General features: G+C 29.1%; 2 protein-coding genes across 4 annotated transcripts; one reads left to right on the top strand and one right to left on the bottom strand.

Moving 5' to 3' along the window:
- The first annotated feature begins 506 nt into the window (after window positions 1-506).
- LOC137827814 (pyruvate, phosphate dikinase regulatory protein 1, chloroplastic) lies at window positions 507-2,350 on the top strand. Its single transcript, XM_068634154.1, has 3 exons — window positions 507-1,071; window positions 1,318-1,951; window positions 2,082-2,350. Exons 1-3 carry the CDS (start codon window positions 661-663, stop codon window positions 2,183-2,185), a joined length of 1,149 nt encoding a protein of 382 aa, XP_068490255.1. The 5' UTR covers window positions 507-660; the 3' UTR covers window positions 2,186-2,350.
- A 1,824-nt stretch (window positions 2,351-4,174) lies between these two features.
- Window positions 4,175-7,503, bottom strand: LOC137827813 (uncharacterized). Of its 3 annotated transcripts, none has more exons than XM_068634152.1 (6): window positions 6,990-7,503; window positions 6,784-6,905; window positions 6,447-6,641; window positions 5,879-5,975; window positions 4,785-5,007; window positions 4,175-4,693 (listed from the first exon to the last, which is right to left on the bottom strand). In XM_068634152.1, the coding sequence occupies exons 2-6, from the start codon at window positions 6,808-6,810 to the stop codon at window positions 4,624-4,626; spliced, it is 612 nt and encodes a 203-aa protein (XP_068490253.1). In that variant the 5' UTR covers window positions 6,811-6,905; window positions 6,990-7,503; the 3' UTR covers window positions 4,175-4,623. The 3 variants fall into 3 exon arrangements, with proteins under 3 accessions (XP_068490253.1, XP_068490252.1, XP_068490254.1); XM_068634151.1 differs by having other exon boundaries at window positions 5,879-5,981; window positions 6,990-7,445; XM_068634153.1 differs by having other exon boundaries at window positions 4,175-4,704; window positions 5,879-5,981; window positions 6,990-7,407.
- Between the last annotated feature and the right edge of the window lie 12,094 nt (window positions 7,504-19,597).

Here is a 19,597-nt window from a genome sequence, read left to right as displayed (position 1 = left end):
ATTTATACCTATATAGAGGATTCTTTGGTGTAACAAATTTTTACTGATTTTTTTTTTAATATATTTCATTTTATTAGTACAATTAAATATTTTATTATTTCATATCAATTATTTAAAAATTAAAATTATTTTTTATTTTTTTAAAATTAATGTTATGAGACAATTTTTATATGTAAACCAATTCTCCACTCTTCCCTTAATTCCTTATTTTAAGGCAACACCAGAAAGAAAGAGAACATACTTACAATCTCAACTCATTTCCACACCAAATATTCCGTATCAAATAAAATAATCTTCATTTTCAACCGGTCTTTCCATTCCATTTCAATCAACTCTATTATTTGATAAAATCATCATTCTTTTTGTATCTACCATCTGTGAATCTTAATTTTAAGGTGAAGATCATTCACACCCTCCAGATCCAAAAATCACCAATGAAAGAAAATAAAAGGTTTGAAGGAAAAGAGAAACTCAAACCATAAAAATTGAATAGAAGAGAAAAATGCGGATTTCTCTATGTTTCCGCTATTGCACCTATGTTTCCGCTAATAATAATGAAAAACATTTCTTTAAAAAAGGAAAAATAATTGTTGATATTTGGCAATGTTTTCATTATCCTAATCTTACCCCGGGCAAAGAGAAAGAAGAAAACGGAAGCACATGTTAGTCATGCCAATTTTGCGGTTAAGTCCTTCTGTTCCTCAAATCGTAGCGTGCACGCAAAATGACCAAACCGGGTCCAAGTCCGTTTCAGGGAGACCCAAGGGGAGCCCCCAGCTGAACCGATGGTCCAGAGCCCGAGCCGTACGGTCCGGGCAGAAATTGGACCGTTCCCGTCTCCGAACCCAACCACCGGAACCCAACGCCCCTCTACGTCAATTTGCTCTAACGGTGGACCCAGACGATGCCGTCAATTTGGACGTCGCAGATGTCATGGCCGTCAAGTCCATCTACATAGTCTCCGACGGAACCGGCTGGACCGCCGAGCATTGCGTTAGTGCCGCTTTGGGCCAGTTCGATTACTGCTTGGTCGACCGTGGCTGCCCCGTCAGTACCCATTTGTTTTCTGGGGTAATCAAATGCAAACACATCTTACAGAAAATGTGCTTTACTAATTTGAATAATCTCATAGTATGAGTTTAATTTTGCATTTACATTAGTAATTAATAAATTAAAAATGTTAGATACGATTTTTAAATAATTGTATGCATGAAGAATCATATCAATAATTATTATTTTGACTGATGCTGTATAGTTTCAATTTTTGTTCAGTTATGTTTAGAATGTAAATTTTGTTGTTGATGTTATGGTTTTAAGATTGATAACGCGGAGAAGTTGGTGGAGATCACAAAGCAAGCAGCTAAGGAAGGCGCTTTGCTAGTGTATACTTTGGCTGATCCACAATTGGCTTTGGCTGCAAAGCAGGCATGCAAGTTATGGGGTGTGCCTTCCAGTGATGTCTTGGGACCCATCACAGAGGCCATTGCTTCTCATTTGGGTGTTTCTCCATCTGGCCTTCCGCGTGGGGCTTCTGGCCTTCCCCTATCTGATGATTACTTTCGTAGGATTGAAGCTATTGAGTTCACCATCAAGCAAGATGATGGAGCATCTCCCCAGAATCTGGCTAAGGCCGACATTGTTCTCACCGGAGTTTCGCGCACCGGCAAGACCCCCTTGTCCATTTATCTGGCTCAGAAGGGGTACAAGGTGGCCAATGTGCCCATTGTCTTGGGTGTGGCAATTCCAAGGACTCTGTTTGAGGTGGATCCGAAGAAGGTTTTTGGCTTGACTATAAATCCTCTTGTCTTGCAGAATATTAGAACTGCAAGGACTAAAACCATGGGATTAAGTTCAGATGGTAAGAGTACGTATTCGGAGATGAAGTATGTCATGGAGGAACTTGAATTCGGTGGAAGGGTCTTTGCTCAGAACCCTCTTTGGCCAGTCATTGGTACAAATTTATTCTTCTCAAGTCCTGATTTCTATCATCTTTGATGTTACATTAATTCATAACAGTGGTTGGAAAATGTTAGCCTTTCAGACTTATGCTTATGACGTCTTATTTTGTTATCTATTTACAGATGTGACAGAAAAAGCCATAGAAGAGACTGCAGCAATTCTGTTGAGGCTGTACCATGACAGGAAGCAGAAGTGCACCATGTCGAGGATCTCAAAACGCTATTAGAGATGACAAGTATTTCTCAGGTTGAACTTCAGATATTGAATAAACATCATTTGTTAGTCCTTATACATACTATTTCAATTTCTTTTAGTCTCTATATAAATTTAGACGGTATGTACTAAAAACGATTTGAAATGATATACAAGATAAGCTACATCATTCACCTCTTTTTTTTTTCTTTGTTACTATTCTTTCTAATCTCATATTTGCTCATTTCTTACACTTCAGTGTGATTTGTATGAAGCCTAGTTTTTAGTCCATTCTCATTATATTTGGTATTAATTATGTCTCTTTAATATCATGATTTATATTAAAAAGGTTTAAATGTCTCAACAATATTATGGGAATTCACCTAAGTAATATCTTACTCTTAAACAATGGCCTACTGGGAATGTTAAAATTGGATTTAAAGAGATCGAGCTTCTACCATGACACTATATGACATTATACAACCTTCAAATCTAAGTGAAGACTTGTTTTAATCAGATTAACATTTTGTCTACTCCCAACTATGAATGAAGACTTATTTTAATCAAGTCGACATGAAAACTTGTTTTAATCAAGTTAACATTCTACTTACCATTACACAACCATCAATATATGAGTAAAGACTTGTTTTAAGGTCGGCATTCTGCCTATCATCACAAGATTAAAATAATATATGCATATGGACTAAAATAAATGTTTTTATGTTCAGTAATTAAAAAATGAAATTTTTATAGTTATAGGAATTAAACAAGTAATTAAACCTAAATTTTATATGCCACTTACTTTTTGGGGTATTCTTTTTGCTAACTAGCAGCAGGCATGCCTTTTTTTAAAAGTTAACAACCATATTCGTCTTACATATCATTACATGTATATGGTGAAATGCTACTATCAACAGCTTGTATCATAAGTAATTCGATTCCAAGAAAGAGTCGAACGTGTCTTGGCCCAGCGGCCGAAAAGTTGCTTTGCTATGGTGAACCTACTGATCAGTTGAAAAAACTGCTTTCAAAAATTTTGGTGAGTGCTGGTGGCTTCTCTTTTTGTGAAAAATCTCATGGAGCATGATGAATGAGTAGAATGCTCTTTTCCTTCAAGGGAAAGGAAGTTCTGTTTCCGCCAAAATAGTGAAGTATCCCTCCATGATGACTACTGGCTTTAGTTACACTGACTGGTATGCTGGCAATATTTATTGTTATGTAAGCCATCAATTTTCTTGCCAAAATATCTGGTGGAGTTTAATATTTTATGCTAGTTTGGTTGCCAACACTTGTAGAAAAAATACAAGATATACTAAACATGCTAAACATGCTAAAATCTTACATTCCAAGCAACTTATGTCATTTAACTTATATAAGTAAACTTGCTGGTGTACCAAACTTGCCTACGGGCTCAAAAGCATGAGCAGATGGACAGTGAGGGGTTCTTTGTTTTTCTTTCCCATGGTGAAATTCAATAACTCACAAATTTTGTAGGTTGGGTTGCTAATGTTTGTAAACCTAACTGGGACTGTGGATTAACAGTTTTGCTGCAACCTTAGAATAATTGTTAGCTCAATTACCTAAGGAGTCTATCTGATCTCTTAATATGGTTGAGGACAAATTTAACACTTATAGTAATTGAGGGTTGTCCTCAAGTCCGCAATCGAAAACTCGCATGGCTGTTTATGTCTTCTGGAAACATTTATCTTAAAAGGATCCCAGTGTCTCTAACTTTGACATTCTACATTTTATGTAGACCACAGTACACAGCAGACAAAAATTTACTAAATTAATCTTAATCTTCCATATACACACAGCTTATTCCGAAAGGTCTCCTAATATATAAACATTCTTTGTCCCTAGAAAAGGCACTCGTGGATTACAGTTTCTTCCAGAAAGAAAAAACGTCTTTTAGCACGCATGCCGTTTGTGTCTACTTTTGTAGCTTGTAGGTAAGTAGCTCTCATGGTTTTGGTTTACTTTCCCCTACCTTTTCCCACAGTTAACATTAAAGTTACACACATTAGAAAAAGCTTCACTTGCCATTACATTATCAAAACAAAAGATACAGGGGATAAAAATAAGGACGGAGTAGAAAGAGCAAAAAGGGACTTTCTGATCCTCCAACACCGCTATTCCCTTAGATGACACTCCAAATAAACTATAGAGCACTCTCTTACATGTGATCTTTATCTGTTGCTGTATTCCATTCACATAAAAAAAATATTCCTTCCCCCTTTATCATAGTGCAGTATGTCATTGAATTTGCCTTTCGTAGCCCCCCAACAGATAACTGATTCTGACGTCAAGGTGGTGGAAATTTTAGTTGCCTACTGAATGTTTTACAAATTTGTCTTCAAACTTCTTGTTCGTGCGTTTTTCTCCAATCCTAGGATCTAGATTTTACACAACCCATTATCTCATTTGTCCCATTTAAATCAGTGGCATCATTAACTGCTGCCAGTCACCCCCTTATTCATCTGCACTTTGCTTGCTGATAGTAAGAGTGAAGTATATTAGCAACATTGTTCCCATGCTTGACCTGTTTCAGAGCTGGGAAATTAAGACACATAAAATAGGTTGAAAGACATAACTGAAGCCAAGTACTGAAGCTAATAGGAGCTGAATCTTACAAGGTGGCAAAGAAAAGAAGAACTCTTCTAGGGTCAAGGAGGCATGAAGAAGTTCGTTTAAAACTATTTCTTCTAGTAACACATTTGCTTTCGGTGTTGGTGTTGCACATGTTACTGGCAGTAATAGTAATCTGATGATGAACCTGTGTGTTTGTGGAGTGTTGCGTGGACCCTACAGCTACCGCCGCTGACTTTTCAGCCGTGCAGGATCCTGCTAGAGCAGCTGCAGTTCCATAAAACCCACATCACAATACTGTCTCAATTTCTGATAATGGCATTACCTGTGGCCCCCAAGAGTGGGTTACCAACAAAATATTAATATTAATATCTATCTCATGATCTGTAATGTCTGTAGAAATACACATGGTTGACCCAGATATCTATTTCAGAGAGCTATAATTAATTGGCATGTTCTCATAGTAGGTTTCCTGTTTTTCACCCGAACTAATCTCCACCTACCAGGGACTAGGCCAAACTAATTTCACCGCCATCATAATTTTTTATCTACGTAATCCCAGTGTGACTTTTAATCATATTGATGTCATTATATTCAGAAACCTAAATTACATTGGATCTGAGATATTGATACTGTACTGACAACTATAGTATATTCATAACAGACAGAGTTAGACAGCAATGAGACCTAAGAATCAGGGGACAACCACTTTGGCCTCACAGGTACAGGTTGGTGTTGAAATATTTAATGATACTACTAATTTTGTCACCTGTATGCACGTATATACATATCGATTAACCCAAGTTCCATAATGGTCAAACAATAGAAACAGACGCGACTGTTGGTAATTTTATTAAAATTATCTTCAACACGAGATACATGAAGACAAATCTCAAGTTGGTGAATCATTCGGTCTAGGATAGTATGAAAAATACAAAAAAGATATTTGGATCCTCTCATGTGTTCTTTATGTGGTACATATTTTTTATATATTTATCTGCAAATTACTATGCGCATGAAGAGACTCAGAGGAAGATCTAATTCTAAATAAAACAAAACATACTATATTATATTTTAGATTAGAATAATACAATTAATGAGTTCACAATTTTTTTGCGAAGACAATGGTGTATGGTACCTTTTGGTGAGCATGTAGTTGGGACAGTATCCCTATCATGAAGTGTATTCACCATCCTGTCGCCCCCACGCTGAGATCCTTTCCTGGAAAGGTTCCGCTGCAACTATACCGTTAAAATCAATCAATCAATAACGTGAAAAAAATAGTGAACAAGTCAACTTTGGGTGGGGAGTTAAGTAAGGGATACACAAAGGTGAAACTTAAATGATTATATTAAATGGCTTCATCTAATTTTCAACGTTTCATTAATTTAATTTATAGTTAAGGGTGAGGGAATTGAGGGTGGAAAATTAATAATAATGATGATAAAAATAATAATAAAAATAATAGAGCTTGAGAAAGACATTCGATTTCAATGGCCGCAAAGGTTTAACAACAGTGGATAACGTGTGTTTTCCTTCTCAACTTTCATTAATGCCCCCACCCATTAGTGTACATTATACTAATTGCAAGAAGAACAAAACACCACTGAACCTGTTTTGGTTGTAATATGTGCCAAACAAAATTAAAATAAAGTAATTATCGCGTGGTAAGATACAATGTAACACAGAACAAAAAAGGATCTTACTGTAATTCTGGAATTAGCATTGGTGCTATCTTTGTTGATGGCGGAAGAGAAGGAATCCATGTCAATCACAAAGCTATCAGCTTCCTCAGCTGAATACTGATATGCGTTTATGTGGTCTGAAACAGAGATTCTCTGGGTACCCATGTTCTTCTGTTCTGATTCCAAAGCCTCGCGAGAAGAAGAATCACCAGAATTCTGCAAAACCCAAACCCATGGAAACAGAGGTACAATGATTAAGAATTATGGAGGAGCTTGATGACCGAAAACCGAAGACCCAGAAGACCAAATTTTCAATGGAACAGTTCTAAGGGAGAAAAACCTTAAAAGAAATTCTTACCAACTCTGGAATTTCTTCCATTTCCATCTCTTTTTAATAGAAAGAAGAAGAAGAAAAGGATAATGAAGGAGGAAAAGTTGCGTATGGAATGGGGCACAGCTCAGGCTATAGCTACACACCACCTGATTGCAAATGAAAATGAACCCCATAAGTCAAAACGCTTAAGATTATATATATAAAAAATAAATAAAATAAACAAAACATACCCGTGAACATAACCCAGAAATTTCTTCTTTGTTCCTTCTTGAGTTGCAGGATTATTGGGAAAGTGATTGTGGCAGTGAAGAGATAGAAGAGCAGTTAGGAAGGTGTTAGTTTCTTGTGGTGAAAATTTTGTGGAAATGGAGGAAAGGAATGGACTTATAACAACTCTTCTTTTTGTCTGATTAGAAGAAGAGGGTGATTTTTATTGGAAGAAAGAAAGAGGAAAGGAGGAGAGAATGGATGGGAAGAGTGTAAGAGGAGAAGAGAGAGAGAAGGACATCACCATCATCATCATCATCATGCGGACTGTGGGGTTTGCTCTGTGAAAGAAAAAATATGCATTCATAAACAGAGAAGTAAGAATGGGTTTGATTGCAAGATGGACTCCATCTTAAACTTCTTTCTCTCTTTCTTTTGTTTAATGTTTATACCATCATCTTTGCTTTTCTATGTACTTTACTCTGTCAATCTGTCACGTGTAGCAGATAAGTACATCTTTGCACCAATGAATCGGACAATTGTTTTTAAACTCTAATAATTCAAATTTAATGAATATATAAAAAATGTTTCAATTACCAGTCAATAAAAAATATTATGAACTTAATTCTATCCATAAATACAAAAAAAGGAGCTTTTAGTTATATATTTTACTATATAAAATAGTTTTGTATTTATTTTCTCATAAATTAAAATGACGTGATTTGAATCTTAATAATGTTGAACAGGAAAGGATAATGATTATCTTTTTGATATTTGTGAAGTAATTTTGTTTTAAAAAATTATGTCTTAAATGTTCGCTTTTCGTATGATTAAGGAAATTAGTTTCAATCAACATTTTAAGTAAAACAATCCACTCTCCACTTACTCCTATATTCTAATCATTGTTGTTATTATTATTTATGGTTATCTTTATTATAAATTTGGAAAACAAAATTACCTTAATTTTTGTCTGTTCTCTCTTGAAAAATAATACGTGTTTTAATAGCTATTATCTAAAAATCCAAATTCTTTTAAATTAATTATACATACTTTAATCAATTTACATATTTTTTACTCACCTTGTACGAATAACTCCTTGAACAATTTTCACTATTTTAAAATTTGTAAATATATTTGTCACAAGTCAACTTGAACTTTGACTTGACGGACCAATAGTTCAGCTGTCAGTCAGTTAACCCAATTTGTTCAACTAAATTTTCCGTTAGCTGCCAAATTCTGACTTCGTTAGCCCAAATAATTTCATAACGAATAAGGGGAATAGTATGTTTTAATTGACAAATTCAGTTTAATTAATTCACTTTTTGAAGATTTACGAATTTTAAAAAGTTGACAGTGGCTTAGTTCAAAAAACGAAGAAAATTAATATTTCAATTAAATATATTTTGAAATAGTATTGTAAAAAAAATATTATACAAACTTAAATCATACGTTAAAGTGTGTTCTCATTATATAAAGTACAATATCTATATCTATAAGAATATATAAATAATTCTTCATTTTAATATATACTTTTTCTATTTTTATTTTATTTTTAGTTATGTTTAAAACTAAAAATAAATAAAAAATCTTTAAGAATATATATATATATGCTAATTTAATATTTTTATTTTATTTTTAATTAAAAAGTAATTATTTTTTCTTAAAATATATAAATTTATGAAGTAGCTATTTTTTTACTAGATATAAATAAAACTAGTTTATAATTAAACTAATTAAAAAAAACCCTATTAAAACACGCGATGATAATAAATCATAATAAACATGAAATTTTAAAGCTCAATTATTAAGTTATTAAATTAAAAATGGATTGAGGTTAAATATATTTTCTTATTACTTTTAAAAAAATATTACTGAGGTGAAATCTTATATATTTTTATTATAACAACTAGATACTCATTTCTTTATATTTTTAATTTGAGACATTCACGCTCCCTTTTTTTTTACCTAAATTTACATTTATATTAGATTATGTAAATATAGTAATGTTAAAAAACTTACCTCTATATTTTATAACTACTTTTAGAAAAAACAAAGTTATCATAAAAATATAACCTTTTTATAATTTATATGAAAATTATAATGAGACAAAAAATTATTTATATATAATAATTAAATTTTTCATTTTTACCTTATTGAAAAATCGTCCTATTTTTATATTTTAAACTTTAAATTTTACCTTTACAATTTTATGTTATCTAAATTTTAGTTAACAGTTATCACATAAAATAAGGATTGAGTCTTTGGATCATCAAACAATCTTTTTGAAAAACATTATCTATCAAGAAAATTTAATATACTTTTCAAGTACTTTGAAAATTTTACATATTGATACGACCAATATATTTTTAATTTTTAATTTAGCAATTTATTCAGTTTATTTTTAAAAAATCGGATCAAATTCACACACAAAAACTGGTCAATTCAAACTACGATAACACCACTTTATCTCGAATTTTTTTTTCATTTTTTTAATTCTGACAGAGATGGCGAATGAGCAGCAGAATACTATTGGGCGATATAACAGTTGCGAATAACATATCCATTTTAAATTATTTGTCTATTTAAAATATGGAGAAGGAGATAAGTAATATAGTTTTGTTGTGTAGTGAAAGAAAAGAGAAAAAATAATTTTATTGTCTTTTTTACGAAATCAATTAAATTACATAGATTTTAAAATAGTTTTTCTCTTAAATCTTCATTTATTTTTAACTTTATTAAATAACTAATTTTTTTCTCCTTTTATCTTTTCTCAAATTTTAATTTTTGTATTTCTCTTCTCGTAACCATAAGTTTATTTTATCATTATTTGAACCACTGTACTTAACTAAACAATACGAATTACTACCACTTGAGTCAAACTATCGATAGAATTTAATTTTAATATACTATTATTAATATATATAAAAAAATTGAATAGGTCAACTAATGAAAATTACTTAAACTTAAATACAAAGTAAACAACTTTATCGTGGACATATATTTATAATAAGTAATAATATAAACAACCTTATTCTTAATATACTATAAAATCTTTATTTATATACATAGGAAGAAATCAAATTAACAGGTAACTTTTATTAAATGTTATGAATACCTTTACACACACATTTATATAAAATAATTTTTCTCGTTTTAGCTATTAAATTATAATATCATATCATTAAAATTATTCAGATTAAAGTTGACTAAAATTTAACAAAAATAATAAATATTTAGTTATTTATATAGTAGTATATTTATTATATTGATTATAATCTATATAAGTAAAATATTAAACAACTTTATTATTATATGTATATATATGTATATATATATGTATATATATATATATATATAATATTTTTGAAATGTTCCTTCAATCTAATAATGAACTATGAAAAAATATTATCTAAATGACAATCTAATCTCAGTATCTTTTAATTGAATCATATTTTTTTATTTATTATTAAATTGAAAGTTTATTTTATACTAACGATATTTACAAAAAAAAAATATTATTATGATAGATAAAAGATAACGAAATATATATTTTTTAAAACATGCTAAAATATGAGTATTTTAATCATGTTAGATTATTCAATTTTAAGATAAATAATTACGATGATATGAGATTATAATTTAATAATAAGTTAATAAAAAAAATTATAAAATTATTAATAATGCAATATTTAATAAAAATTATATTCAATTAATTGAATTATTATTTTAAAAATTAATATATTATATAAAATATAAAGCCAATATTTTTTTATTTGAAATTCAAAAAACAGGCTACTTGGTGTTTGTCAAGACATGTAAAGACACACGACACAAAAGCAGAATTTGAATCGACGTTATTGTTAGCGTGTCTCATCCTTAACAATTGAAACAATTTTTGTTGACATAATGGATAATGTTTCTCAGATATTTTTATATGATGTAAAATACTTTAAGTATATTTAAAAAATATTAGTTTGATATACAAAACAGTTGATTATTACGAGTTTCATTTTAGGTACAATGTTAAAATAGCATTAATAAGGAGAAGCAAATACGATGAGGATTTGATGCAGATGTTTTCCCAACCAAGCAAATGATTAACCTTCAAGAGTCCCAAAATTCCAGTATTATGCAGTTGTTAGTTCCAATCTTATCTATATCATTTATCCAACTTTATCTTCACCAATCATGTTTCTTTTATAATATTTTTTAAACCAAATAATCATTACATCTACCAATCATGGTATGATATTTAATATATTTTTTTTAATTGAAAATGTTTAGAGAGTAACATATTTATATGAAAAAAATTCAAATTGTTTATAATAAAATATAATATTTTGATGATTTTTTTAAAATAAAATTGAGATGAGAATAATTTTATCATCTAAAATTATATAATTTTAAAATTTACATAAAGAAATATAATTCTTATGTTCGTGTATATTTTTATATTATCTTTTTATTGACTTGGTTTGGATTGAGACACTAATTTGATTGAAAATTTCCAATCAATCCTGAAACGGTATTGAATTAACTATAATATAGTTAAGATTTAATGTTATTTAACGTTTCCCCTATCAACATTGACTAATATATATTTGACCTTGAAAAATTAATGTAAGTGGAAATTGTTTTTTATCAACATTAACAAAAAAAGTTTAACATTGTTGAAGTGATTTTTGAACCGATATTAATTATAGTTTTTTCGATTAATATTAATATGACAATTTTATCATCGATGTTAATAAAAAAAATTATTGATAATAATATAATTATTTTTTTAACAATGCAAGTTATGATTTTTTGACACGTTGATAGAAATTCTTTTTCAATTATTGGATGAGAATTATTTTTCTGTCAAAGTAAGTTACGTCAGTTATTTATCCATCAATATTAATTAGTTTTTTCTAGTATTTATTTTTTCACTAAATTTTTAAAATGAGAGAATAAAAAAATTAATACTATTAACAAAAAAAAAAAATTAACTATCCAAATTTCAAGAAATAAAAAAAAAAGATAAATTAAGGATCTAAAAAGACTTAGTACATTTCGATTTTAACATGATGCATAAGTCCTATAAAACTCATGGGTTATCCAAAATATCATTAAAATTAATTTTCATACACTTCAAACACATTTCTTAAATTAAACTAAATTTAAATAAAAAAAATTAAATTCAAATAAAAAATACATTAAACATTAAATTACATGATAAAATATAAAATAATTTCAAAACAAAAGATAACAATATCAAATTCATTCATCAATTATGTTTTGATCTCATCCATTTCATCTACTTTCATCTACAATGTAGTATATTGGTATTTGTGTTGGCGTATACCCCTCTTTGACTGGGAGAAGTTGTTGGAGGAGCAGTTGAGTCAGTTGCTGCAAGGGGTGAAGATGGATGTGGGAGGGGTGGATAGCTGGGTCTGGAAGGCTGAGGGGTCTCAAAGTTTTACTGTTAACTCAGCTTATAGCAAGGTAAGGAGGGTTAGTGATGGGGAGTCCTCTCCGACCTACTATAGGTTGTGGAGGTGTAAAGCCTTGCCTTCTGCTGTATTCTTGGCCTGGAGAGTTTTGGAAAATAGGATTGCAACTAGGCGCGGGATGGTGGTTGAAAACCCTGTATGTTGCTTGTGTGGGAAGGTCGATGAGTCACTTGTTCGCCGTTTGTGACTTTGCTTGGAGGGTCTGGTGCCTTTGCTTTGAGTGGCTTGGAGTGTCGTTCGTAATCCATTTGGATCCAATGCAAAATTTTATTCAATTCAGGTTGAGTCAGGCATCTGTTTCGGTTAATGATGTTTGGGGGACAATTTGGGTTGGAATTGTGAGTGAAATTTGGAAGCATAGGAACTCAGTCGTCTTTAATGGAGGAGTGACGGATGTGTTAGAAGTTTTTGTCTCAGCACAAGTAAAGGTGTGGTCTTGGATTGTTGCAAAGTCCCGCGAAGTTTATTTTTCCTATCCCTGTTGGGTTCTGGATCCTTTGGCCTGTAAACGGTTGATTCGGTAAAGCTAGTTAGCGTTTGGTTTGGTTGGTTTTTTGACCGGCGGTTTTGGGTGTTGAGTTAGGAGTTAAATTGTCTGTGTGTTTGTAAAAGGGTTGGACCACCCCTGAAGTGGTTCTCATTTATTGATTTTTTATTGCTGATAAAGAAAAGAGTATATATAAACAAACAGTTACTTTAATTCATCATTAAAAAAAAAAGGTATAGCATATTAAACCATACAAATATCAATAATCCTTTATAACCCTAATAAACATAATAATTTATAACAATTTAGATATATTAGATACAATAAGTTAAATGAGGAATTGAATAGGCTAAAGAGATGTTGAAGAGTGATTTGGATTTTGAACTAGAGATGAATTCGAAAATTCTCTTTTAAAATATGGGATGTCTACCAACAATGGAGTAAAATAAGAAAGAGAAGTGTTACATTTCTATTGAACTTTTGATTGGAAAAAATGTGAAATAACCATAATAAAAAAACAAACAAAAAGTCTAATGTATTGAATTATATTTAACTTGTTTTATATAAGATGCATGTGACTGCTATGGATAAAATGTAACATCTATAATTTTACCTATATATAATAAAATAAAAGTAAAACAAGAAATATCTAATTAACATATGCATATAAACAACTATCTCATAGTTGTATTTCAAAAAGATATCCCTCTTCATAGGGATTTTAATATTTACACAAAAGTTTACGAACAAAACATTCAACATAAAACATATGTTCCTCTGGCTGCTCACTGAAGAACTCTATCACCTGCAACTCCATCTGCTCCCGTGTAAATTAACACGATCATCACAGATTATAGAAAACAAACACAAGACAAACACAAGGTAAGCTAGCTATTTTTAAAAGTTCAAATATAAAACTTTAAATATCAACATAAACCATCAATATTCACACATTTTCACAAGTTCATCAAGGTTCTATCACGTTCATCATCCACATTATTCCTGACATATTTCTACTGACTCACATACTTAGACACTTGACTACTTCCGGAAGACTCGTGTATTGAAATTAGCATCCAGAGACCTGCACCTATCATACTACTCATTGTGAATCCACAAAGTCATGCAAATAATCAATTTCAATATCTCATCTTCTCATCATCTCATATGACAGGGTAAATCCATTTGATATGCTCTGATTAGTTCTTTCAAACCTCAGACTCAGCCAAATGAACCTCCTTCGACTCTCACCAACTGATTAACTTCATCTATGTGATTCCATTATATCAGTAGAGTCAGGATCGTCTCATTCATAGGACACTCACAAATCAATACACCCTAATAACAATCTCAACATGATATTTTCTTTCCTGAAAATATTATGTCTTGATTATACTTTCACCTCATTACATACATCATTTAACACATCAATGCACCATTCAATCACATCATATTTTAAACTTTCTAAACAATCCAAATATATCTCAAATTCACTTAAAGACATAACTAAGTTCCAAATATATACTCTCTAAATCATTCATCGTCTAAAATCAAACAACCACTCCTCATCAAACATCTCATTTAAGTAATTCAACAAAATATTCTAAAACAGTTCAACTCATTTATATTATCATTCAAACACTTACAATTCTCAATCACAAACACCTTCAACAACTTATTCACCTTAAAATCAATATAAAATATTCAAAATCAACTATTTCGGTCAATATATTACTTTACTCTTTAAAATATTCAAAATAATTGGAATTGGTGACCACGTCACCTCCACATCCAGAATCTTCTAGGATTTTATTGAAAAGAATAAGACTAGCTTCCCTTTCCTGAACTGAGAGCTCCAAATCTACCAAATAACCTGCACCACAAAGTCCTAATCAAAATCTAACTGGATAACTAGGACCTTGAGTTAACATAAATTAACCCTGGAGCTAAAAGAATCATATGCAAAGCATAAAATTAACTCAAAGGAAAATGAGTCAAGAATGAACTTACTCTATCTGAGATTCTGATTGGGTAGTCTTGTAGTCTTCGCTATTAGGAGTCTAATGGCGTACTCTAATCGTCAAACTGATAAGCGAGGAGGTTAGAATTTAAAAAAAAAAAAAGAGGAAAGGGAAAAAAAACTTTTAAAGAAATAGTGGGTCTTTTAAAATGAAACATGAATAACTGAAATTTTTATTTATATGTTCTTTTCATTTTCATAATAAAATATTCAGATGTCATTTAAAATATACCACTGTTTTAAGATTATTTTCTAGATCGCTACATAAAACCTCTTTAGCCAAAAAAATAATACAAACCAAATTTTAAAAACTCCATTTAACCTTTTAATTTAAAAAAAATACGAGAGTTACATCTACATAAATTGTGAGTTAAAGAGAATAGCAATACGCAATCATAAGATGTGTTGCAGTGAAGACCACTCGTTTCAATTCAACAATATCATACTAAGTTCACACCAGTTTTTCTATTGTCAAGTAACTTTTGTGCCAAGTTAAACAATGTTTTCACATCTATTATACGTATAAATTATTATTATTATTATTATTATTATTATTATTCAATATCGATTAACTATTAATATATATTAATTGTTTAGTTTACTTTCTTTTGCTGCACGCGAGTTTAAGATAACTCTAACATGACTAAAAAATTAAATGCTTTTTGTAGGTTCTTACTTTCGGAATTCATGATCAATGTGGGCTTTCTTTTTAAACTGAATGATTGTATACTAATTATAAGCTAATAATGGTTAAGAATCTTCAAATTGTATACCTTTATTCTACATAGCTGAGTGTGTAAGAAGCTTATCTATATAAAATATACAACAAAGGAAAAGGATAGATAAAAGAAGGAAAGAAAGAAGAATGTGACTATAATAAAAATAATAGAACTTGTTTTTGTTCTTAATATGACAAATTTGAGTGGTACTGATAAAAAAATTAACTAATCACAAATAAATGCCTCGTGCATTTTGAAAAGTGCAGACTCCACTACCATGTGAAAATTGAGTAAGAGGGGTGAAGCTGTGGGAGTGAGTATTATTTCAAATATATCACAATGATATTTTTTGTAATATATTATGTGGTATTCAATACAAATAAAAAATATATATTATAGTTAAAGATAAGTAAATTTTAGACAATTTAATATTATTTAATGAAAAACTCCTAAAAAACTAATCTATTTATAAAATGTTACAACTCAAGTCTATGAGATAGTATTAAGGATTAATCACTACATATTGTTCACTAGAACTATATTAGACATAAAATATAAATATAAGTAAAATACAAAGTTATAAATTTTTTTTATAAACATAGTATCTAATTTTTTTGATAAAAAATTAAATCTAGAAAATAAAATAAAAATATCTATCATATAATTTAATATAAGTTCTAATTAAAATAAAATAACATAAGAATATAATATATATTTTGTATCAATTATTCCAACCCTTATCTCTTCGACAAATTATAATTAAGATTTTATTTATAGTGATTTTATTTTCATTTTTAATATAAAATAGAATAAGTGAAAACCTTGTTTTTAAATAAAACTAGCAAAATTAAATACTTTTAATATTACTAATTGTTTTGCTTATACTTAACTAAAAAATATCACACTAACACTCTCTATTACTTAAGAATCATATTACACTCAATGTTTTTTAAAAACTTATTTGTAAACATTAAAAAGATAATTATATTTGCCGATAAAAATAATAATTATATATTATAAAAACTCAAATATAATAAAACACGAGTTATCGGTTCACCTTTCAGCTAGTGCATAAATTGGCTGCAAGCTCTCTCTTCTTTTTTTGTACAATTTATTTTTTAAAGTTATTTCACTTAGTTTTTTAGAAAGTTACGTTTTTCTTTTGTTAAAAAAAATTCTAGCTTCTTTTAAATTTTCAAAGTTTTTCTCCAAACACATATTTGACCTGATTTCTCCTTCTAAAACGAAGAAAAACAAGTGTTTTAATTTTAAGCCAAACACTCTCTTAAGATAAACTTAACGTAATGTTAGTTTAATCACACAAAAGTGCTTCTGATGCCTTCCAAGTTCCATCCTCCTGGCGGTGGCAACTTCCATTTTGCTCTGATAAGAATCAGACTCTTCACACTTTTTTTTCTTTGATCTTTATTTTATACATCAAAGTATGGAGAGAAAGAATCAATATTTCTTTATCAGGGCAGAGAAAGAATCAATATTTTAATCTCCCTGGTTTGGTTTCACTTTTTTTTTATCTCTAATCAATAAGCTTTTGTTTTAGCTAATGTTTTTTAAGTTATCATCGTCCTGAAAAACGGTAAACTGTTTAAGATATATTAAGTATAAGAAAAAAAATAATTAAATAAGATTTATTCTTAATTCTTAATTCTATATTGGAAAATACTTTTATCTTGATGAGATGTTTGAAAACATCAATAATGAGATTTGACTAAGTGTATTTCATAGTATTTTGTTTTTGAGGTGAGCTCCACTTTTCTTTGTTATTTCATATTATCTTGGTATGCAATAGGGTCGGTTGAAATTCCACCTTAAAATGTTTGTGTGGTCACATTCTTATCCTTGCACGTGCTATTTTGTTTTGTATTAGTTTTCCTATACCTTTGTCCTGTTCAGGAAAAGCCATGTATAAAGTTTGGTATGGTTCGAGATTGATTATAGAAACAGAAAGACCATAACCATAACCAGAAACAGAAGAAGATAGGTGCGCGTAATCATAACCACACGATTAATATAATCACATATTCATCATCCACCAACAAATGTTTTATATATATTATATCCAAGAAGGGACGTGATTGTTTGCTGGAAAGAACCAAAACAAATAGTTAATAACTATTCTACAAGTTGCATAATTTGTTTGTCCCAAGCACTTAAGCTTCGCTAGCAACAAAAGAAACACACGCTGTCTTATTTTATCGATCATTTGATTTCCTATTGATGTCTTATCTATGGTATGTATAAATTTTTTTTTTAGAAATTTCAAAGTATCGATTAAAATAAAGATAGTTTATCTGTATAAGAAGAGCAATCTTTATTTTATAAGTTGGTTGGATGAGTTAAATTTAAATTAAACTTTTAATATAAGATCAAAATTTATTATAATGAGATTTGTGAAGTATGATCGTGTCATTTTTACTGAGTTTGTTCCAAATACGAAATATTTATCTCTTGATGTAAAACAAATGTATTGAAAATCCCATAAAAATAAAATAATTTTAAAATATATAATTGAAAGTAATCATCGTGGTACAAACTAGTTTTGTAATTGGTGATAATTATAATGATTTATATTTTTTAAAATATATAATGAATTGATAGATAACATTATTTAAAAATAATATTAAATATTTTTTTAAAAAACCTACACAACTAATAAAATTATAAAAAATAAAATATTCATTTACAAATATTATTTGTGCTAATAAGTTTGTGTTTGCTTAATCAACTAAGTTTATTTGGTATTTTAGTTTTTATTTAGATTTTTTTTTCTTATTTATTATTTTATCTAGACTTAAAGTTGTTTTTGTATTTTTTTCTTTTGCATGCATTTGATTTGATTCTTACATGTTTGCTTTTTTATTTTAATGAATTATTTCATATGATGATAAATAATTGTTAAAATATACCATGTTAACTAAGTTCATATAGGTTAATGTTTAACATGAGTTTTATAAAAAAAACATAAATAATAATACTTAAATATTATTATTTCTAAAAATAGACTCTATTAAATAAAACTAATTTTATTAATATTAAATATATATATATATATATATATATATATATATTATAGAAAAATTGGTGATTGGTTCGGTACCTTCAATGTTAAAAAGAACTGCCTTTACATTCTTGACTTGATAAAAGAATAATTTTTTATATATTAAAATTATATTATCAATGAGCTGGCATTTACTTTAAATATTTTTATATTTTATAATTGATTTTCTTTTATAAAATTTTATATCAATTTTTAAAAAAATATTAAGCATAAAAACTACAAATTATAAATGAGTATGTAATAAAGCTATAAGTCATTTAATAATTAAAATATAATTAATTTTAACAATAATTCATATTATATATTTTATACTATTGATGAAACTTACACATAGTTTTTGTTATGGTTTGGTTAACTAAAAAAAAACAGAATTATAGTAGCCATTACAATTAAAAGATACAGTAAAATTTACCTAAAAATTAATTAAAAAATGTCAAGAGTGCCATGCCTCCCAAGGATTAACCTAGGTATGTCCCCTGTCTACTATGCTCCATAATGACTATAAAGAAGAGGTTTTGCATCCATAATGAACATGAAGAGACTTTTAATTTTGATGTTACAGACCATGCATGTATGAGGCAAAGTATATTACTGAGAAAAGAGTAAGATATATAATAATGGTCGTCTGAGATTCCGGATAAATTGATAGGAAACGGGCTAGAATAATTATTATTTTTTTATTGGCAGAAAATAATAGATGACAACAGAACATTAATTTGCTTAAAGCCATGCAATGCATGAAGTAACATTTACAGCCAATTAAAAAACAACTTTTCTATGATTTTTTATAAAAAAAAAGTTATGATATATGATATTTATTTATGACTGAATAAT

The sequence above is a fragment of the Phaseolus vulgaris genome, chromosome 7 (assembly GCF_000499845.2).
Source record: "Phaseolus vulgaris cultivar G19833 chromosome 7, P. vulgaris v2.0, whole genome shotgun sequence".
In the NCBI taxonomy this organism is placed as follows: domain Eukaryota; kingdom Viridiplantae; phylum Streptophyta; class Magnoliopsida; order Fabales; family Fabaceae; genus Phaseolus; species Phaseolus vulgaris.
Note: the sequence above shows the minus strand (reverse complement) of the source record. Positions and strands in the feature narration are given on the sequence as shown.